Source organism: Bombina bombina, chromosome 1, assembly GCF_027579735.1.
Source record: "Bombina bombina isolate aBomBom1 chromosome 1, aBomBom1.pri, whole genome shotgun sequence".
Lineage (NCBI taxonomy): Eukaryota > Metazoa > Chordata > Amphibia > Anura > Bombinatoridae > Bombina > Bombina bombina.
The window spans coordinates 142,801,375-142,824,963 of NC_069499.1; the positions used below are offsets into that span (position 1 = coordinate 142,801,375).

The 23,589-nt window shown below is 38.4% G+C and overlaps 1 protein-coding gene across 1 annotated transcript in view; it reads right to left on the bottom strand.

Moving 5' to 3' along the window:
* The window catches only part of KLHDC2 (kelch domain containing 2), an 80,103-nt gene that overhangs the window by 20,210 nt on the left and 36,304 nt on the right, over window positions 1–23,589 (bottom strand). Inside the window, exons 6-10 of the mRNA XM_053697653.1 lie at window positions 21,164–21,247; window positions 20,822–20,902; window positions 20,668–20,726; window positions 19,767–19,876; window positions 2,623–2,695 (exon numbers count right to left, since the gene is read on the bottom strand). Of these exons, the coding sequence (XP_053553628.1) occupies window positions 2,623–2,695; window positions 19,767–19,876; window positions 20,668–20,726; window positions 20,822–20,902; window positions 21,164–21,247 (407 nt within the window). The remainder of the gene's footprint in view (window positions 1–2,622; window positions 2,696–19,766; window positions 19,877–20,667; window positions 20,727–20,821; window positions 20,903–21,163; window positions 21,248–23,589) is intronic.

Below are 23,589 nucleotides of genomic sequence, written 5' to 3' on the forward strand. Positions count from 1 at the left end.
TTGCCTCCTCCTGGTGGCCAGGTGTTGTATTTCCCAACAGTAATATTGTAAACATTTTGTCTTGAGAAAGGCCTAACATAGGGCCGAAACGTCGACTTATGATCTACTGTTTTATGACTTTGAAATAAAGATTTAGATTTTATCTATGAAAAGTCTTGTGAGTGCCCTTCTGTGACGAGATATATATATATATATATATACACACACACACATACACTCATACACACACACACATATATATATATATATATATATATATATATATATATATATTACATACACACAGTATCCCACAAAAGTGAGTACACCACTCACATTTTTGTAAACATTTTATTATATCTTTTCATGTGACAACACTGAAGAAATGACACTTTGCTACAATGTAAAGTAGTGAGGGTACAGCCTGTATAACAGCGTAAATTTGCTGTCCCCTCAACATAACAACACACAGCTATTAATGTCTAAACCATTGGCAACAAAAGTGAGTACACCTCTAAGTGGAAATGTCCAAATCGGGTCCAATTAGCCATTTTCCCTCCCCGGTGTCATGTGACTCATTAGTATTACAAGGTCTCAGGTGTGAATGGGGAGCAGGTGTGTTAAATTTGGTGTTATCGCTCTTACACTCTCTCATACTGGTCAGTGGAAGTTCAACATAGTACCTCATGGCAAAAAACTCTCTGAGGATCTGAAAAAACAAATTGTTATTCTACATAAAGATGGCCTAGGCTACAAGAAAATTGCCAAGACCCTGAAACTGAGCTGCAGCACGGTGGGCAAGACCATTCAGCGGTTTCACAGGAGAGGTTCCACTCAGAACAGACCTCACCATGTTCGACCAAAGAAGTTGAGTGCATGTGCTCAGCATCATATCCAGAGGTTGTCTTTGGAAAATAGACGTATTAGTGCTGCCAGCATTGCTGCAGAGGTTGAAGGGGTGGGGGGTCAGCCTGTCAGTGCTCAGACTATACCCGCACACTGCATCAAATTGGTGTGCATGGCTGTCGTCCCAGAAGGAAGCCTCTTCTAAAGATGATGCACAAGAAAGCCTGCAAACAGTTTGCTGACAAGCAGACTAAGAACATGGATTACTGGAACCATGTCCTGTGGTCCGATGAGACCAAGATAAACTTATATGGTTCAGATGGTGTCTAGCGTGTGTGGCGGCAACCAGGTGAGGAGTACAAAGACAAGTGTGTCTTGTCTACATTCAAGCATGGTGGTGGGAGTGTCATGGTCTGGGCCTGCATGAGTTCTGCCGGCACTGGGAAGCTACAGTTCATTGAGGGAACCATGAATGTCAACATGTACTGTGACATACTGAAGTAGAGCATGATCCCCTCCCTTCGGAAAATGGGCCGCAGGGCAATATTTCAACATGATAACGACCCCAAACACACCTCCTACACGACTACTGCCTTGCTAAAGAAGCTGAGGGCAAAAGGTGATGAAATGGCCAAGCTTGTCTCCAGACCTAAACCCTATTGAGCATCTGTGGGGCATCCTCAAATGGAAGGTCGGGGAGCAAAAGGTCTCTAACATCCACCAGCTCCGTGATGTCGTCATGGAGGAGTGGAAGAGGACTCCAGTGGCAACCTGTGAAGCTCTGGTGAACTCCATGCCCAAGAGGGTTAAGGCAGTGCTAGAAAATAATGGTGGCCACACAAAATATTGACACATTTGGTCCAATTTGAACATTTCCACTTAGGGGTGTACTCACTTTTGTTGCCAACGGTTTAGATATTAATGGCTGTGTGTTGAGTTATTTTGAGGGGACAGCAACATTACACTGTTATGCAGGCTATACACTTACTACTTTACATTGTAGCAAAGTGTCATTTCTTCAGTTTTGTCACATTAAAAGATATAATTAAATATTTACAAAAATGTGAGGGGTGTACGCACTTTTGTGGGATACTGTATGTATGTATGTATATATATCAGTATATATATACAGCCACCAATCAGCAGCTAGAACCTAGGTTCTTTGCTGCTCATGAGCTTACCTAGATAAACCTTTCAGCAAAGGATAACAAGAGAAGGAAGCAAATTAAATAATAGAAGTAAATTGGAAAGTTGTTTAAAATCACACGCTCTTTCTAAATCATGAAAGAAAGAAAAAATTGGGTGTCATGTCCCTTTAAGCTGCAAGTAGCAGTTTTAATTAAACCTATAGATAGCCAGTAACAAACGCAATAAAGTGATTTAACCACTTGGTTGCCAGTAACATGCACTGAGGTTGTAATTAAGCTCTTGGCTGATGGTATCACTCAGCATGGATTTCGATGGGGTGTAGCGCCAAAGACGAGCACCTATAGCTCTGAACAGTAGGCCAACTAGCTAGCTTGGAAAATGTACTAAGAAAATAAATATGTGTTCAGAGCGCCTCAAATGGGCTAGGTGTTGATGGTATCACTCAGCATTAACCCCTTTTGCACCATGTTACCCATCCAACTTTTAGGTTTCTATGTATTCCATCCACACACTGCATGTCAGACATGTTCACAGATTAGTGACTTTGTAAATGTTTATAAATGTTATATTATATAACATGTTCACACAACATAATGTAACTGATGTCTTAAGTTACCACAATATTCCTATGTTGTACTGTTTCATTACCTTGGTTTATCCGCATGATTGCTCTTAAATGGAGTCCATTCATTCCTAGTGAGATTGTAAATCCAAGCATCACCTGAATAAGCATAACAAATAATTATACTGTATACATTATACCTGCATCCCATTTGTATCAAACAGCAGAAATTATATAGTCCCATAAACCTTAAAGGGATATCAAATTCTATTATTTCCTAATTGCTTGTGTGATTACCCCCTACAAAGGGATTAAACACATAGTAAAAGTTAGCACCAGAGCAACAATGCACTACGGCTGCATTTCCCAACTCCAGCCCTTAGGACCCTAAACAAGCCAGATATTAATTATATCTTAACTAGAGCACAGGTGAAATAGTCAGCTGATGGGTGAGCTGATTATTTCACCTGTGCTCTAGTTAAGATATAATGAATATCTGGCATATTAAGGGTCCTGAGGACTGGGTTTGAGAAACAATGCACTACTGGGATAACATCTGGTGAGCCAATGACAAGAGACATGTGTATAGCTACCAATCATCATCTAGTCCCCAGTAGTGAAAGATATGTGCAATAGTGTTGTAAAATTATATGCTACATATTAATCATGCTAATTTAATTTAGACTTTATTATCCCTTTAACTTAAAATGTAGCAGAGGTTAAACCAGCACTCTATATTACAAAAAAAAACACAATACCCCTTTATCTTTAATTTTTTACTGTTTTGCTCTCAAAACATAATCACAAACTGTATAAAACATATTTCTGTTACTAGCCCCTCTGTCAACTAATGCAGTACAATGCTTTAGCTCCAGTATTAGTGTATATTTTATATAATTTTAAACACAGAGGTATGATATCTTCTTTGTTTAGGCTGCTCTATTGCAAACAACTTACTGTTAATATCACACACACACAGCTGTTTGCTGTGCTGATGCATTTTATTGTCTGCAATATTGTGAGTAACCTGCAGCACAGTGGCAATTGTCCTTAAAGGGACATGAAACCCAAATTTTTTCATGATTTAGAAAGAGCATACAATTATAAACAACTTTTTAATTTAGTTCTATTATCTAATGTGCTTCATTCTCTTGATATTCTTTGATGAAAAGCATATCTAGATATGCTTAGTAGCTGCACATAGATGCCTCCTGTGATTGGTTCACTGTGTGCATTGCTATTTCTTCATTAAAGTATATCTAAAGAATGAAGCAAATTAGGTAATAGAAGTAAATTGGAATGTTGTTTAAAATTATATTCTCTACGTTAATCATGAAAGAAAATGTTTGGGTATAGTGTCCCTTTAAGCTCTGAACATAATCAAAACCTAGAATTTAAGCTGTATGTTTGTTTAACCATAATTTACCTCTTACACATTAAGCGCACCCACACCTATTATATGTTGTTTTGTAGAGGACAAATATGACTTTCTTTTGACATCAAATATTTATATACAAGCTATAATTTAATATGCATAAAATCTAAGTGAGAAATTAAGGAATTTTGTTTTCCAAGCATGTTTTTTTTTTATTTTTTATTGTGAACTTTTTTTTATCATAATCCTGATAAATTTGACTGCAATAAAACACCAATTTTTTTTGTAGTCACTAAACCCGGTCAAATTTAGCTGTCATTTTTTTAATGCGTTTTTCACACAAACACTGCACTTTCACTGTTTAGATCATCAGCCTTATGTGTTTTACTGCTATAAAACACACAAATTTGTGTTCATTGATGTCCCACAAGTACAACAAACCCCCCCCCCCCCCCCCCGGAAGTTACAGGGTCAAATATGGGACCTACACATTTCAGTCTTCATACATGGAAATTTGACTCATTCGTTTTCTGGGCCCCCATTATGGCCTAGCATTTGCAAAAGTAGTCAACCCAGGGTATTCTAAATGGGGTATTTTGAGTTGTTTTGTGTAGCTAATTTATCATAACCTTAGAGTGGCTGAGCTCAACATAAAAGAAGACAGGCCAAGGTCAGGGAATCCATGAAGTCAGAGTAGTGGGTTTAACAAGCCGATAAATTGAGATAAGCTAAGGTCAGGAATACAGAACAATAAAATAAGTTAAGAACACATACATTTGAATCAATAGTTTAACTTTGTATAGAATATTCTGAGACAGTCTGTAATATAAAGGCCAGGCATAGGTGGGCAGGAAGGGCAATAGTAGCTAGAGTCCCTCCTAACTCCTTTTTTGTAACAGATTCTGCCCTTTTTCTAGGGTGACTTTTTGCAAGCTGTGGGGGGGGGGGGTGGGTTATTCTACAAGGAAAGCGCTTGCTGCAAAGTCTCTGGAAATTCTCTGATTCAGGTGAGGGAGGATTAAGGGTCTGGTTAATCAATCTAATAAAAGTTTCTTTAGTGTAAATTCCAGGAAGGTGTATGGCTTCCCTGTGCCTGTTTTTTGTACAATATATATGAAGTATAGACTCCTGTGTTAAAGTGAATGTAAATTTTGATGCTAAGGTGCCCGGTTTTTAAAAATTTGATTAAAAACAGGGGCACTTTAATTCATCAAAATTTACATTTCACTCCTTTTGTGAAGAAAAAAAACAACTTACCTTTCAAACTTGACAGCTGCTCCAGCTTCCTCCGGTCGTCGCAAGCCATTTCTGATGTCAGAAATGATGGATGGTCATCCTCCAATCACGGCTCCCCCCCCCCCCCCGGAGAATCAGTGTCTGATTCAATGCCGTGATTGGAGGAAGCCGGATTCCTCATTTTAGACCCAGAAAGAGGCTTTGCAACGGGTGGAGGAAGCTGTATCTGCTTTTTTTTTTACAACACGAGTGAAATGTAAATTTTGATGAATTAAAGTGCCCGTTTTTAATCGAATTTTTAAAAACCGGGCACTTTAGCATCAAAATTTACATTCACTTTAAGTATATATGGTTATATGCACTGATCAGTTAAATCTATTCTCCCCCCCCATATATTTGTACATATTTTCAACAATGCACTTTGGTTTTTGGATCTGTGCATTGTTTCCCCTGACAAACACTGGCACTGTACTTTCATTGTGGACAGTGTGTACACGTCTTTTTTGTCAGTATACACCGAAGGGCCAGCACTTCATCAAGGCGTAAAGCTGACATTGTGCCTCTATGGTTTTTGCCATATCTCAGCTTATGGTAGAAAACAGAATTTATGTTTACCTGATAAATTACTTTCTCCAACGGTGTGTCCGGTCCACGGCGTCATCCTTACTTGTGGGATATTCTCTTCCCCAACAGGAAATGGCAAAGAGCCCAGCAAAGCTGGTCACATGATCCCTCCTAGGCTCCGCCTACCCCAGTCATTCGACCGACGTTAAGGAGGAATATTTGCATAGGAGAAACCATATGGTACCGTGGTGACTGTAGTTAAAGAAAATAAATTATCAGACCTGATTAAAAAAACCAGGGCGGGCCGTGGACCGGACACACCGTTGGAGAAAGTAATTTATCAGGTAAACATAAATTCTGTTTTCTCCAACATAGGTGTGTCCGGTCCACGGCGTCATCCTTACTTGTGGGAACCAATACCAAAGCTTTAGGACACGGATGAAGGGAGGGAGCAAATCAGGTCACCTAAAAGGAAGGCACCACGGCTTGCAAAACCTTTCTCCCAAAAATAGCCTCAGAAGAAGCAAAAGTATCAAACTTGTAAAATTTGGTAAAAGTGTGCAGTGAAGACCAAGTCGCTGCCCTACATATCTGATCAACAGAAGCCTCGTTCTTGAAGGCCCATGTGGAAGCCACAGCCCTTGTACAACGGCAAAGAGAATGACTGGGGTAGGCGGAGCCTAGGAGGGATCATGTGACCAGCTTTGCTGGGCTCTTTGCCATTTCCTGTTGGGGAAGAGAATATCCCACAAGTAAGGATGACGCCGTGGACCGGACACACCTATGTTGGAGAAACCTGTATGATTTTTGCATACTGTACCACAGGCTTGGGGATAGCTTTAACAAGTGCCGGGTGGACATTGTTAAATGCCGCATTTAACATTGCACAAGCATTTCTTGTGAAATGCTTGTGCAATGCCGCCCCCTGCACATTCGCGGCAGCTAGCAGGGGGTGTCAATCATGGCAATCTTGAAACTATGGGCGTAGAATCTACCCCAGGTCTAAAAAAAATAAATACATTTTTAAACCAATCTATGCTGGTGTGGTAGTTGTCCAGCCATAGATGGTAGCTTTTGTTCAGCAAGGGTAGGAAATCATCCCACACATTCTTGCCATTTGTGCCAATTGAATCTGAGCAACCAAGTGGATCAAGATGGCTATCTTTTCCTTCATAAATGCGAAATGCCCAGGTATAATTTATAGTGCATGTGCACAATTCATAACATTTTATTCCATAGTGTGAACGCTTGGATGGAATATATTGCTTAAAAAACAATCTTCAAATCTTCCCTTAAATTTAATGAGTAATTCATCTACACAGATGTTCTAATCAGGGGTGCAATTTACAGAAAACTTTTCAGGCAGGCATCTGATCAGGGACTGTATCTTGTATAGCCTGTCATGAAAGGGGTCATTTCTAGGGGGGCACTGGGCATTATCATTAAAATGCAGCAGTTGTTCATATCTCTCCCTCTTCTATGGAAAAAGAGGGGTAGCCAGGATGGGGTGCAGGTGCCAGCAGGAACCGATGCTGGGTATTTTCACAATGGGGGTATTTCATGGACAGTTAAATGTGTTGGGACCCAATTTTTGTCTGAAATTGTTGGGGGGCTCCTTTTAGATGGTGGTAGTTCTAGTAAACGTGCTCCAGCCTCTTACTTTGGGGCTCAATATCTGAAGCCGTTAGAGCGTCACTAATCAGATAAAGCAAAAGTGTCACCCACGCAAGTAAGAAATAAGCCTCTTCTGCGGTATAGTATGATGCAATGATGTAAAACAGAATTTATGCTTACCTGATAAATTACTTTCTCTTACGGTGTATCCAGTCCACGGATTCATCCTTACTTGTGGGATATTCTCATTCCCTACAGGAAGTGGCAAAGAGAGCACACAGCAGAGCTGTCCATATAGCTCCCCCTCAGGCTCTGCCCCCCCAGTCATTCGACCGAAAAAGGAGAAACCATAGGGTGCAGTGGTGACTGTAGTTTTACAAAAATAAATTTGAACCTGACTTAATTGCCAGGGCGGGCCGTGGACTGGATACACCGTAAGAGAAAGTAATTTATCAGGTAAGCATAAATTCTGTTTTCTCTTACATGGTGTATCCAGTCCACGGATTCATCCTTACTTGTGGGATACCAAAACCAAAGCTTTAGGACACGGATGAAGGGAGGGAACAAGTCAGGTAACCTAAACGGAAGGCACCACTGCTTGCAAAACCTCTCCCCCAAAAATAGCCTCCGAAGAAGCAAAAGTATCGAATTTGTAAAATTTGGCAAAAGTATGCAGTGAAGACCACGTCGCTGCCTTACAAATCTGTTCAACAGAAGCCTCATTCTTGAAAGCCCATGTGGAAGCCACAGCTCTGGTGGAATGAGCGGTAATTCGTTCAGGAGGCTGCTGTCCAGCAGTCTCATATGCCAATCTGATGATGCTTTTCAGCCAGAAGGAAAGAGAGGTAGTAGTTACTTTTTGACCTCTCCTCTTACCAGAATATACAACAAACAAGGATGATGTTTGTCTGAAATCTTTAGTTGCTTTTAAATAGAATTTTAAAGCACGAACCACATCAAGATTGTGTAACAGTCGTTCCTTCTTAGAAACTGGATTAGGACACAGAGAAGGAACAATGATTTCCTGGTTAATATTCTTATTAGAAACCACTTTTGGAAGGAAACCAGGTTTGGTACGCAAAACAACCTTATCTGCATGGAACACCAGATAGGGTGAATTACACTGTAAAGCAGACAATTCTGAAACTCTTCGAGCAGAAGAAATAGCTACCAAAAACAAAACTTTCCAAGATAATAACTTAATATTTATGGAATGTAAAGGTTCAAACGGAACCCCTTGAAGAACTGAAAGGACTAAATTTAGACTCCATGGAGGAGCCACAGGTTTATAGACAGGCTTGATTCTAACTAGAGCCTGTGCAAACGCCTGAACGTCTGGTACTGCTGCCAGATGCTTGTGTAACAGGATAGACAGAGCAGATATCTGTCCCCTTAAATGAACTAGCTAACAATCCTTTCTCCAATCCTTCTTGGAGAAAAGACAATATCCTTGGAACCCTAATCTTACTCCACGAGTAACCCTTGGATTCACACCAACAAAGATATTTCCGCCATATCTTATGGTAAATTTTCCTGGTGACAGGCTTTCTGGCCTGGATCAGAGTATCTATAACTGATTCAGAGAACCCACGCTTAGCTAGAATTAAGCGTTCAATTTCCAAGCAGTCAGTTACAGAGAAACTAGATTTGGATGCTTGAATGGACCCTGTATTAGAAGATCCTGCCTCGATGGCAGCTTACATGGTGGAACCGATGACATGTCCACTAGGTCTGCATACCAAGTCCTGCGTGGCCATGCAGGCGCTATCAGAACTACCGAAGCCTTCTCCTGTTTCATTCTGGCTACTAGCCAAGGGAGAAGAGGAAACGGTGGAAAGACATAAGCTAGACTGAAGGACCAAGGCGCTACTAGAGCATCTATCAATGCCGCCTTGGGGTCCCTGGACCTAGATCCGTAAAGGGGAAGTTTGGTGTTCTGACGGGACAACATCAGATCCAATTCTGGAATGCCCCATAGCTGGGTCAGCTGAGCAAAAACCTCCGGGTTGAGTTCCCACTCCCCCGGGTGAAAAGTCTGACTCCTCAGAAAATCCGCCTCCCAGTTGTCTACTCCTGGGATGTGAATTGCAGATAGGTGGCAGGAGTGATCCTCCGCCCATTTGATGATCTTGGTTACTTCCTTCATCGCTAGGGAACTATTTGTTCCTCCCTGATGATTGATGTACGCTACAGTCGTGATGTTGTCCGACTGAAATCTGATGAATTTGGCCTCCGCTAGTTGAGGCCATGCCTGGAGCGTATTGAATATCGCTCTCAGTTCCAAAATGTTTATCGGGAGAAGAGATTCTTCCCGAGACCATAGGCCCTGAGCTTTCAGGGAGTCCCAGACTGCACCCCAGCCTAACAGACTGGCATCGGTCGTGACAATGACCCACTCCGGTCTGCGGAAGCACATTCCCTGAGACAGGTGATCCTGAGACAACCACCAGAGAAGAGAGTCTCTGGTTTTCTGGTCCATTTGTATTTGAGGAGACAAATCTGCATAATCCCCATTCCACTGTTTGAGCATGCACAGTTGCAGTGGTCTGAGATGAATTTGGGCAAAAGGGACAACGTCCATTGCCGCAACCATTAATCCGATTACCTCCATGCACTGAGCCACAGAAGGCCGAGGAATGGAATGAAGAACTCGGCAAGTAGTTAAAAGCTTTGACTTCCTGACCTCTGTCAGAAATATTTTCATTTCTACCGAGTCTATTAGTGTTCCCAGGAAGGGAACTCTTGTGAGCGGGGACAGATAACTTTTTTCTACGTTCACCTTCCACCCGTGAGACCTTAGAAAGGCCAGAACAATGTCCGTATGAGCCTTGGCTCTGTGAAAAGACGACGCCTGTATTAAGATGTTGTCTAGGTAAGGTGCTATTGCAATGCCCCGCGGTCTTAGTACCGCTAGAAGGGACCCTAGCACCTTTGTGAAAATTCTGGGAGCTGTGGCCAGCCCGAAAGGAAGGGCCACAAACTGGTAATGTGTGTCCAGAAAGGCAAACCTTAGGAACTGATGATGATCTTTGTGGATAGGAATATGTAGGTACGCATCCTTTAGATCCACAGTAGTCATATATTGACCTTCCTGGATCATCGGTAAGATTGTCCGAATGGTTTCCATTTTGATTGATGGAAATTGAGGAATTTGTTTAGAATTTTTAGATCCAGGATTGGCCTGAAAGTTCCTTCCTTTTTGGGAACTACAAACAGGTTTGAGTAAAAGCCCAGTCCTTGTTCTGCAATTGGAACTGGGTGTATCACTCCCATCTTTAGAAGATCTTCTACACAGCGTATGAACGCCTGTTTCTTTGTCTGGTCTAAAGACAAACGAGAAATGTGGAACCTTCCCCTTGGAGGAGAGTCCTTGAATTCTAGAAGATACCCCTGAGCAACAATTTCTAATGCCCAGGGATCTGGAACATCTCTTGCCCAAGCCTGAGCAAAGAGGGAAAGTCTGCCCCCTACCAGATCCGGTCCCGGATCGGGGGCTACCCCTTCATGCTGTCTTAGTAGCAGCTGCAGGCTTCTTGGCCTGTTTACCCTTGTTCCAGCCCTGCAAAGGTTTCCAGGTTGCCTTGGGCTGTGAAGAGTTACCCTCTTGCTTTGCGGTCGCAGAGGTTGAAGCAGGACCGCTCCTGAAGTTGCGAAAGGAACGAAAATTAGCCTTGTTTTTAACCTTAAAAGGCCTATCTTGCGGGAGGGCATGGCCTCCCGAAAAGGGTCTTTCCCTTGAAAGGAATATTCAGTAACTTTGTCTTAGACGACACATCGGCCGACCATGATTTAAGCCAAAGCGCTCTGCGCGCCATAATGGCAAAACCAGAATTTTTCGCCGCTAACTTAGCTAGTTGGAAAGCGGCATCTGTGATAAAAGAATTAGCCAGCTTTAACGCCTTAATTCTATCCATAATTTCGTCATATGAGGTTTCCGTCTGGAGCGACTCCTCCAGCGCCTCAAACCAGAAAGTCGCTGCAGTAGTTACAGGAATAATGCAGGAAATAGGTTGGAGAAGGAAACCTTGTTGAACAAATATTTTCTTTAGTAAACCTTCTAATTTTGTATCCATAGGATCTTTGAACGCACAACTGTCTTCAATTGGTATGGTTGTGCACTTAGCTAGGGTTGAAACTGCCCCCTCTACCTTAGGGACCGTCTGCCATGCGTCCCGCCTGGGATCAGTAATGGGGAACAATTTCTTAAAGATAGGGGGGGGGACAAAGGGTACACCTGGTCTCTCCCACTCCCTATCCACAATATCCGCCACCCTCTTCGGGATCGGAAACGCATCAGTGTATACAGGGACTTCTAGATATTTGTCCATTTTACACAATTTCTCAGGGACCACTATGGGGTCACAATCATCCAGCGTAGCTAATACCTTCTTAAGCAGCACGCGGAGGTGTTCCAGCTTAAATTTAAACGCTAAGGAATCTGATTCCGCCCGCTGAGAAACCTTTCCAGTGTCAGAAATTTCTCCCTCGGACAGCACATCCCTCACCGACACTTCAGAGTGTTGTGAGGGTACAACAGATAAATCCTCCAAAGCTTCTGATTGCTCATCCTCTGTTCTCAAAACTGAGCTATCACGCTTTTTAGGAAAAACTGGCAGTTTGGATAAAAATGCTGCAAGGGAATTATCCATGACTGCTGCTAATTGTTGTAAGGTAATAGGGGCCAATGCGCTAGAGGTACTAGGCATCGCTTGCGCGGGCGTAACTGGTGTCGACACATGGGGAGAGGAAGGAGCACTATCCTCGTTACCTTCCGTTAAAGAATCATCTTGGGCTACATTTTTAAGTGTCACTGCATGGTCTTTAAAATGTTTAGATACCTTAGCACACTTTAAACACAAATGTAAAGGGGGTACCGCCATGGCTATTAAACACATAGAACAAGGTCTATCTGTACGCTCAGACATGTTAAACAGACTTAGACAGCACTCAAATACAGTAAAATACAATTTTTGAAAAAACAGTACTGTGCCTTTAAATAATAAAAAGCACACACTTTTTTACTAAATCTCCAAAAATCATCCAATTTTTATGAAATTTTCACCATATGATCCTAATGCTTTGATTGCACAGTAAATTTCAAGTCAATTAACCCCTTACTGCCCAAACCGGAGCAAATTAAAGCTACAGCACCATGCCACAGCCTCTGCTGTGGCCCTACCTTCCTTGGGAATTAGTTTTGATCGAAAATAAGCCTCTCTGAAGTCCTCAAACAATCTCTGGACTCTTCACATGGAGATGCATGAAGCTGTCTGTAAAATCAACTGCGCAACTGAGGCGCGAATTTCAGGCCCCCTCCCTCTTCACTCTGGAGATGTGGGGCCTTCCCAAGCCAAAATAGGTGTCTAAATAGATGCCATGCGGAATAAACCCCAAAAAAGTGTTTCAAATGTAATATAAACTTGTATAAATATCAGATTTTTGTAAAAAAATAATCGATTGCCCCTGAACAGTGTCCACCAGTGTTTGAGCCCTTTCAAATAAGCCTTCCTTCTATACTAAGTCTCAGAATATGGCTTACCTTTCCCACATGGGGATTCTTGTCAGTCTTCTAGCATTACTAAGTCTTGACTAGAAAAAATGACTGAAACATACCTTAAAGCAGTTAAGCCTGCAAACTGTTCCCCCCAACTGAAGTTTTCTGGTACTCAACAGTCCTGTGTGGGAACAGCAATGGATTTTAGTTACAACATGCTAAAATCATTTTCCTCTCAGCAGAAATCTTCATCACTTTCTGCCACAGAGTAAATAGTACAAACCGGCACTATTTTAAAATAAGAAAATCTTGATTGAAGAAATAAAAACTACAAATCTAACACCACATTCACTTTACCCTCCCGTGGAGATGCTACTTGTTAGAGCGGCAAAGAGAATGACTGGGGGGGCGGAGCCTGAGGGGGAGCTATATGGACAGCTCTGCTGTGTGCTCTCTTTGCCACTTCCTGTAGGGAATGAGAATATCCCACAAGTAAGGATGAATCCGTGGACTGGATACACCATGTAAGAGTAAAAGCAAATTTTTAATTTTTTTTTTTTTTTTTTTTTTTTATTAGAAATAATTCATAAAAAATACAAAAACATGAAGTAATCCATAATGCACCTGAACATTTCATTGCATACAATTTCAACAATTTCATATAATAATTCTTATACTTAAGACATCACATAAAATATACATGATTTAGGCCATGATTAAAGTGAAGTAAATTGATAATCATTTCAGAAATAATTTCATATTACCCATTTAGACAATTATTATCAATTATCAAACTGAATATCACTTACTCTTAACATCTTATAAATTTGGTTTAATGTACCTTAACTAAACAAAGCTTCCTAACCCTTCCTCAAGGTGTAACTAAACCTCACGTGATTTTCCCTTTCAGAGCCTAATTCGAGCAAATATAGCCCTAAAACTACTAGTTCCACCTTAAAGTCAAAGTAAAAGCCTCTTATATTCTAAGTGGAGCCAAGATTCTATCTTTTTCCTGAGGATCTAGACTATCAATAAAGATCCCCCATTTTTTATTAAACTCAGTTATTCTTACATCCTTATCGTATAATACATCAAATAGTTCTATATTCAGTTGTTCTAACATACACCTAAGGAACTCCTTCATACTAGGACCTCTATTTGATAACCACTTTTTCATTATACATTTTCTCCCTAAAAGGATTATCATGGACAACAGTTTAATATTTTCTTGTTTAACCTGCTCATTACATATAAGTAAAATATTCAAAAAATTCAGGTTAATCTTATATTTTAAAATCCTAGATGCCCAATAACTGATCTTTGCCCAGAATTGACCAATTTTCGGACAATCCCAAAACAGATGTTTTAAATTGGGGTCATACAAATTACATTTGACACAGTTTCTTTTACAGTTAAACCATCTTGAGGCCATTTTAGGTGTTATATAAAATCTATGTAAAACTTTAATTTGAGATTCCCTAAGATATGAGTCATGAGTAGTTGTCATAATAGTTTTCAAGCTTTTTTCCATTTGCAATACTTCCAAATTTACAGAGGCCTCTCTTTGCCAGCCCTCAATAATCCTCTCCCTTATACTAATTAAGTTTGAGTCTATTAATGTCTTATATAATCTTGAATAGGAGTATATTTATTTTTTATAATTCTCCATCATAAAATATAAGGGGTGGGGATCCCATATGGTATCAGGGAATTTACTTATAATCTCCTTTATATAGTGAGCTATTTGATTGTATGCAAAGTAGTGTAGATCAGATAAACCAAATTTACATTGGAGATCCTTAAATGTATATATTGATCTATTCAAAGGACTTAATAAATCTCCTAACTTATATATTCCCTTCTTCTCCCATTCCCTGAATATGACAGAGTTCATACCTGGTCTAAAATTTGGATTACCGTTTATGGGTAAATTTATCGATCCTCTAACTGGAAAGTGCATGATCTTACTGATGAAATGCCATGCTCTCAAAATATCTCTATACATAATATTATTCCTAAGTGCACTATCAATATCTTTCAAGGCCATATGAAGTACAAATGCTTTATTTATTCCTCTTACTACTATTCTTTCCAAGGAACTTTCAGAAAAATGTTCAGTGCCCATCAACCACTCCATAGCTATCCTAGTTAGTGATGAAAGATTATATAAATAGACATCCGGTACCCCTAATCCACCTTGTAACATTGGTTGCTTTAATTTTTCTAAGCTGATGCGTGTTTTTTTTCCCTTCCAAATAAACCTAGTAAAAATCTTATTTAATCTTTCCAAATCCTTTCTGAGTATTAATATTGGTAACATATTTAAAGGGTATAACAACTTAGGTAAGATCATCATTTTGATTATGTGTACTCTTCCCATCAACGAAATGGGTAATGAACTCCATCTTCTAAGAGATTTTTCTAAAGATACAAATATTTTCTCGTAATTTAAATTGTACCAATTTTCCGGATTTGGGGAAATATCAATCCCTAGATAAGTTATAAAATTTGGCGCTTCTATAAATGGCAGCTCTCCTAAAACCTCTATGTCTCTTTTGTTCAACCATAATACTTCTGATTTTGTATAGTTTACTTTAAATCCTGAAAGTTGGCCAAAATCAGAAATAACAGCAAGGATCTTATTTAAATGTGTCTCAGGGTTTTGAATAAAAAGCAGCATATCATCTGCGTACAACGAGAGGTGGTATTTTTTATCCTCTATTTCTATACCTGTATACACATTTCTTAATTTGATTGCCAAGGGTTCCAATGTTAAATTGAATAAAAGAGGGGATAGGGGACATCCTTGACGAGTTCCTCTACCCATAGTGAATCTAGCTGAAATCTCACCATTAACAGTAACTGATGCATTTGCTTTTGAATAAACATTTTTAATAAAGTTATTAAATGGGCCTTTTATATTATATTCTGTTAAACATGATGTTAGATATGGCCATTCAACTCTGTCGAAAGCCTTTTCAGCGTCTAAGGCTAACAGCAGAGTGTTTGGAATCGACTCACTACTCCTTTGTTGTTTCAAAAGCCAGAAGTAATTTACTATGTGAAGAACCTTACGTATATTTTTACTGGATGATCTCGCCTGAATAAACCCGGATTGATCTTTATGTATTAATTCTGGAAGGAGACTTTTTAATCTATTAGAAAGTATTTTGGCCAATATCTTGTAATCTTGGTTAAGAAGGGATATTGGGCGGTATGAAGTAACACATTGTGGGTCTTTCCCACTTTTAGGGATTACTATAATATTAGCCGCTGAAAACACTGTCGAGGGCTTTATATTTTCACTGAGATAGTCATTAAATAAATTTGTCATTATCTCTAATACAGATTCCTTCATACTTTTATACCATTCTGCCGGAAGGCCGTCTGGTCCCGGAGCTTTACCTAAAGGCAAATTAGCTATTACCTCCCCAACTTCTTGTAAGGTTACCTTAGAATTTAAAGAATCTTGTTGTTTCTGTGAGATCTTTGGAATTTTAATCTCGTCCATAAAAAGTTCACTCTTTCCTTCTTCTTTACTACTCTCAGATGTATATAGCTTGCAGTCATATTTCCTAAATTCCTCTACTATCTCAGAATTTTTAATTGATATTTTTTCTTTAGATTTTATAGATAAAATTTGTTTCGCTGAATTTTGTATTTTTACTATAGAAGCCAAAATCTTTCCCGATCTGTTTCCGAATCTGTATAGTTTCCCTTTTTCTTTCCTAATATCTCTTATAGCCTGTTGATTTAAATGTGCCTCCAATGCTTTCCTATCCTCCATATATTTTTTCCTCCAAAATTCGGATCTAACTTCTATAAATTGGCTATATGAAAATGCTGTTTTTTCACTTAATTCTTTATATTGTCTATTAATTTCTTTATTATGGTTTAATACATAAGCAGTTATTTCTCCTCTAATTACCGCTTTCCCAGCCTCCCAGATGGTTTCATTATTTTGACAGCTCTTAAGATTAAAGTTTAAATATTCTCTCCATTTTTGCTTAATATGTTCTCTAAAGTGATCCGATCCATATAAAAACTTTGGATATCTAAAGCTAATTGTTCCGTTATGCTTCCCACCTAAAGATAATTTTAAATCTATCATAGCGTGATCCGAGATAATAATTTCATTGACATTCACTTCCTCTATATGTGTTGATAAAGCCTTGGAGATCAAAAAGAAATCAATCCTAGAGAAGGAAACTTGCGCTTTTGAGTAATACGTGAATTCTCTTTGTGTTGGATTTTTATATCTCCATGCTTCTATTAATCCTAGTGTCTCCGATAATAAATTTACCATTTTTTTTATCATATTTCCCTCTTTTAATAGATCCCTTTTTTTGACTCCCTAAGATGTTCTTACTTCTATCTAAGACAAAATTTGGAGATAAATTAAAATCACCACCAATTATTAAATTAGTGTCCACGTATTTAAGCAAAGTTTTTAATAGTTTTTCCCAGAATGAACGATTGGTCTCATTTGGACCATAAATATTACATATCGTTGTTTGTACCTTATTGATAACCAGTGATATTATTATATATCTACACAAAGGATCGTAAATTTGTCTTTTTAATCTCATATTCCAATGATTTACTGAATAAGATTGCCAAACCTCTACTTGCTTTTTTGTATGATAAGAAAACCACTTCTTTCACCCAATCTCTTTTCAATTTCTCATGTTCCTTGTCTAATAAATGAGTTTCTTGTAAAAGGGCTAGATCTACTTTACCTATTTTTTTTAAGTGATTAAGGATAGCTTTCCTTTTTATGGGGGAATTAATCCCACCCACATTCCAAGATGATATATTTATCATTTTTACTTTACATAAGACTTTCCAAAAATGAAATCAAGAGAGGAGGACAGGCTTCGGGAAAGAGGAAAAAAAACAAAAAAAACCCCTTTAATAGTGCCCCTTTAATTCAATTATTAATATTCTAGGATCTTTATTATTCACTTACAATAAGATTATTATTTAAATACCCTCAGCGAACCTGATAACCCAACTGTGTGTTATAAAAATAAAAAAAAAACCCCAATGGGCTAATATCGTGAATTTATTTTACTCTAAGTGTTGCTTTATGTGAAAATTATAAATGGTGTTTTAAAGATATAGTTGATGTGAATCTTCTAAGTTAATTTCTACCTCTTCCTTTATTTATCACTTCCTTCTTACCCTTTAATAGTGCCCATTTAATTCAATTATTAATCTTCTAGGATTCTTATTATTCACTTATAATAGTAATATTATATAGATACCTTCAGTGAACCTAATAACCCAACTGTGAGAGAGAAAAAAAAAAAAAGGGGGGGCTAGTGTCGTAAAATTATTTTACTTCTTTGTGTGAAAGTTGTAAATGGTGTTTTAAAGATGTGTTTGATGTGACTCTTCTAAGTTAATTTCTTCCTCTTCCTTTATTTATCACTTCCTACTTACCCTTTAATAGTGCCCCTTTAATTCAATTATTAATATTCTAGGATCTTTATTATTCACTTACAATAAGAATATTATATAAATACCCTCAGTGAACCTGATAACCCAACTGTGTGTTATTATAAAAAACAACAAAAAAAAAACAATTTCTTTCTATCTATATTTCATTTATACCCCCTAACGCCTCTCCCCCTCTCTTAACCTCCTAATTTTTATCAGATTCTAAAAACCTCATTGTTTCTTCTCTACTGTTTAAAATTTTTGTTTCATCTTGAAGTAAGATCTTAATTTTTGCTGGAAAAATCACAAAGGCTTTAAAACCTTTATTATTCAACTCATTACATAACGGGATTAACTCTCTTCTAGCTCAAGCAGTTTCTGCTGCATAGTCCTGATAGATAGAGATTCTTCTATCTTGAAAAAAGAATGAATTCATTTGTTTGTACACATTAAATATCAAAATTTTAGTGTTGAAACTGGCAAACTCTACTAATACAGGCCTTATGAAATCTCGAGCGTAATTGTTTTTCTTTACCACATTTATTCTCTGGACCTTTTCTACCAAGAAAGGTCCTTTTTCATTAGATATTCCTAATAGAGTTGGCAACTCTATTTCCACAAATTCTTTATTTATTCTTAACTCCTACCAAACACTAAATTCATCAACCCAACCAACAATTCCCACTTCACCCCCCCAAATTCCCCTTCCACCCAACAAAATGAATCCTGCATACCACTCAAAAAAATCTAAAGAGAATTGAAAGAGTTTAAAAGAAACAAGTAAATTATATTTTTAAAAAAATGATCAGACAGAACTCTCCAATCAGTCTGGTCACAGACAAAAGGGCAGTGATCAGAAACAACAGGAAAGGGTTAAAAACAACAACAAAATATCAAATAACTAAAAAAAATAAAAATCACACCCAAAAAGTATTGAACAATACTATACTATACAATGATCAAAGCAATAACACTGTGATCGGCACTGAAAAGATTATTTATATATAGTTTTCTTTTTATATGAAAACTGTATATAACTGTGGGGCACTTTAGGACACTATGTAGCACTGATCTGTTTTCCTCTCTCGCCTCAGATTTTATTGAGGCAAGAGAGGAAGCAGCTATTGGCTGTCACATCGTATCAGTGACTCATCATCACTGTATATAAGCGCTAATTGGATCCTGGGGGAACTGCCTAAATTTCCAGGCTAGTCCCTAAGTCGGATCCAGTGCTCATTTTGTCACAAAGGGAAAGAGGGGCTCCACACAAGTTAGGACGTTCCATGCTATCCTAACAGCGCTAAAGCACAGGATTTTAGGATGGCATGGAACGTACTAGAAGCATCTAGGGGTTAAACAGATGAGTGCAAATTGTTAAAGGATGTGCAGTTTATATGCAAGTCAGTCAATAACTAGAGAATTAAAAAATCCCTATAGATGCCAAAGTGCTTCATGACAAGTTAATTTTTTAAATCTATTTCCTATTGAATAAAATAAGCACTTACTCAAAGGTAATTTATCTGTGGTGAAGCCTCCAAAAAGAAAAAGACTGTCTGATGATGCTCGGGATAATGAATGCCATGACCTTCCCACAGGATTAATACCTTGTGTTACCCTAAAATTAACAAATGAGAGAGATTACAAATGTATGGTGTTCACAAAAGTGGTATGAATAGCATTTGGAAGAAAAAAAACAAAACATTTTTTGCTACATCTAAGATGGCATTTTTAAAATACATTACAGTTTTGTTTATGGTTTGTTTTTGTAGAAAGAACATTCTAATTCTTTTGTTTTTATGCTTGTGAGGTATTTCACTGTCCACTTATAAAGCTGTCAGAGTTGTCCTAATCAGCAACGGAGTCTCTTTTAGCTTCCTGATTAACGGTTTAAAAAGCTTAACTGTGAATTATTTTTTTTGTGAAAAACATGTTTAAATAGTATTCTTTCATAAGCATAAGTGAACTTATAAGGTAAATGTCCCTTTAAAAGGGCATTACACACTAAATTTTTGCACCTCCCTTCAATTAAGGGTGCCGTCATGTTGGAACCGAGGTTACACTGCAGGTATCTGAAGGAGAGTTGCTGCTGCACATGTGCAAACACATCAGCAGTGCAACTCAATAAAAGGTCAATTTTAACATGGCGAGACCCATGACTAGCAGGAGTCATGGAATAAATTCAATATTATGCTTATAAAATGTATTTAATGTTTATAGCCGCTTTAAAAAACCCCATCAGGGGAGATTTGTAGGCTTATCAATGGCTTCTTATGTTTTGCTAATTCTATGCTTCGGTAGGACGGCTTTTGAGGACTGGATTTGATAACCACTGATTTAGAGACGGAAAAGTCTCTGCAGTTAGTATAAAAATTCTCCAGATAAGAAATTTACAATTAAATAACTTACACTTCGTGCCATTCCCAGGTATCAAGGTTCAGATAGAACATATCATTCATTCGAGAGTCCTTAAAAACAATTAAATACATTAAAAATTATCCTTTATAAATAAAGAGAAAAAAAAATATTGAGCTACAAAATAAAGTAAAATGGCAACACTCACTCTATACCGGCCACCAAATACATAGCCTCTGTTTCCAACTGTGGCACAAGCATGGGCAGCACGCGGGGAGGGGCTTTTTCCCTGTTAATGTATCACATCAGTTATTAAGCTTTGCAATGGAAAGTGACTGTATAATTAACATTGATTGGGAGTATATATGCCTTTTCTGCTTTACAAATCTATAGATGTGGGAGGATTGTGTGAAGAACAAAATTAAAAAAAAAAACAACAACAATGTAAAAATAAAAGAAGCATGTTCACAGAGACAAGTATATTACTAAAGCGGTCTACAGATAGATTAGCTATAAACTAACAAAATAAACTGATGTCAGCCACCATTACCGTAATTACAGGACGATTCCAAGTAAAGGTGTCAAGGTTCAAGACATGCACATGGTTGTTCCAACCTCTAGGAAGACCAGCATTCTGCAAAAGGTATATTAAACCAGAACAGTAAGACAAACTTCAGAGGGTTTACAGATATTTTTAAAATGCAAGTAAGTTTTCTACAATTAAAGCAATTACATGCTGAAGTGATGCAGCGTACCAATATAAAGCTGACTAGAAAATACTGCATGAGCATCTCTACATAAAAAGGAATATATTTTACCTCAGTAGTGACATCCCTCTGTAAAAGGGACTTTAAGCAGCAAATCAGGATGCTTTTCCCAGAACTTGCATCTGTCGCACGTAGGCACAGTCATGTTATTAAAGGAAATGTCCCAAAAAGATTGATACAGACTGCGCAAATAGTGAGGGTTTTTAGCTTATAGAGTTAAAGGGTTTTTCTCCAGAAACCCCAAAACAAGGAAAATAGACAGGAATGGGTTGTAAAATCTAAAAGAGCCAATTCAGACTAAAACCCACAAAAGAGAGAACAAATAATATTATAATAAAAGTTTTTATTGATAAAAAAAAGTTTTTTTAAAAGTTTTTTAAAAATGTAATATATTCTGAACAACGGTTTTGTGTGGTTAGATCTGAAAATCGTATAGTTGTATAAATAGTTAAAATAATGGAATGTATAATTTAAATATATATATATATATATATATATATATATAGTCAGCAATTTCTATAGCCCAAAATATACGTGATTGGCCAATCAAGGTTACTATATCTTATAAAAAAGTACTTGTAAAAAAAGTGCTATAAGCAGCAGGTGAACATTAGTAACACAAGAATGTAATACAGAATATAATATGAATATTTGTAACCGCTTATTTTCCTCTTGTATATCTCTGATACAAATACAACAGGAGTGGCAACAATGTAATATCAATATATGCCTTTTTTGAAAAACAGACTAAACATCAAAAGTTCAATAGAAATGGAAGTGTCCGTTATTTGCTGGTTCAGTTGAGATCATCCATTACTTATGGGATACCAATACCAAAGCTAAAGTACACGGAAGAAGGGAGGGACAAGGCAGGTACTTAAACGGAAGGTACCACTGCCTGTAAAACCTTTCACCCAAAAATAGCCTCCGAAGAAGCAAAAGTATCAAATTTGTAGAATTTTGAAAAAGTATGAAGCGAAGACCAAGTCGCCGCCTTGCAAATCTGTTCAACAGAAGCCTCATTTTTAAAGGCCCAAGTGGAAGCCACAGCTCTAGTAGAATGAGCTGTAATCCTTTCAGGGGGCTGCTGTCCAGCAGTCTCATAGGCTAAGCGTATTATGCTTCTTAGCCAAAAAGAAAGAGAGGTTGCCGAAGCCTTTTGACCTCTCCTCTGTCCAGAGTAAACAACAAACAAAGCAGATGTTTGTTGAAAATCCTTAGTAGCTTGTAAGTAAAACTTTAAAGCACGAACCACGTCCAAATTGTGTAACAGACGTTCCTTCTTTGAAGAAGGATTAGGACACAAGGATGGAACAACAATCTCTTGATTGATATTCTTGTTAGATACCACCTTAGGTAAAAACTCAGGTTTGGTACGCAGGACTACCTTATCAGAATGAAAAATCAGATAAGGAGAATCACATTGTAAGGCAGATAACTCGGAGACTCTACGAGCCGAGGAAATAGCTACCAAAAAAAGGATAAAAGTTTTATATCTATGGAATGAAGAGGTTCAAACAGAACTCCTTGAAGAACCTTAAGAACCAAGTTTAAGCTCCATGGTGGAGCAACAGGTTTAAACACAGGTTTGATTCTGACTAAAGCCTGACAAAATGCCTGAACGTCTGGAACATCTGCCAGACGCTTGTGTAAAAGAATAGACAGAGCAGAAATCTGCATACCAGGTCCTTCGTGGCCACGCAGGCGCTATTAAAATCACCTATGCTCTCTCCTGCTTGATCTTGGCAATCAGTCGAGGGAGCAGAGGAAACGGTGGAAACACATAAGCCAGGTTGAAAGACCAGGGCGCTGCCAGAGGATCTATCAGAGTCGCCCTGGGGTCCCTGGACCTGGATCCGTAACAAGGAAGCTTGGGGTTCTGTCGAGACGCCATGAGATCCAGTTCTGGTTTGCCCCAGCGATGAATCACTTGTGCAAACACCTCCAGATGGAATTCCCACTCCCCCGGATGAAAAGTCTGTCGACTTAGAAAATCCGCCTCCCAGTTCTCCACACCTGGGATATGGATAGCTGATAGGTGGCAGGAGTGAATCTCCGCCCAGCGAATTATCTTTGAGACTTCTAACATCTCTTGGGAACTTCTTGTTCCCCCTTGATGGTTGATGTAAGCCACAGTCGTGATGTTGTCCGACTGAAATCTGATGTACCTGAGAGACGCTAACTGAGGCCAAGCCTGAAGAGCATTGAA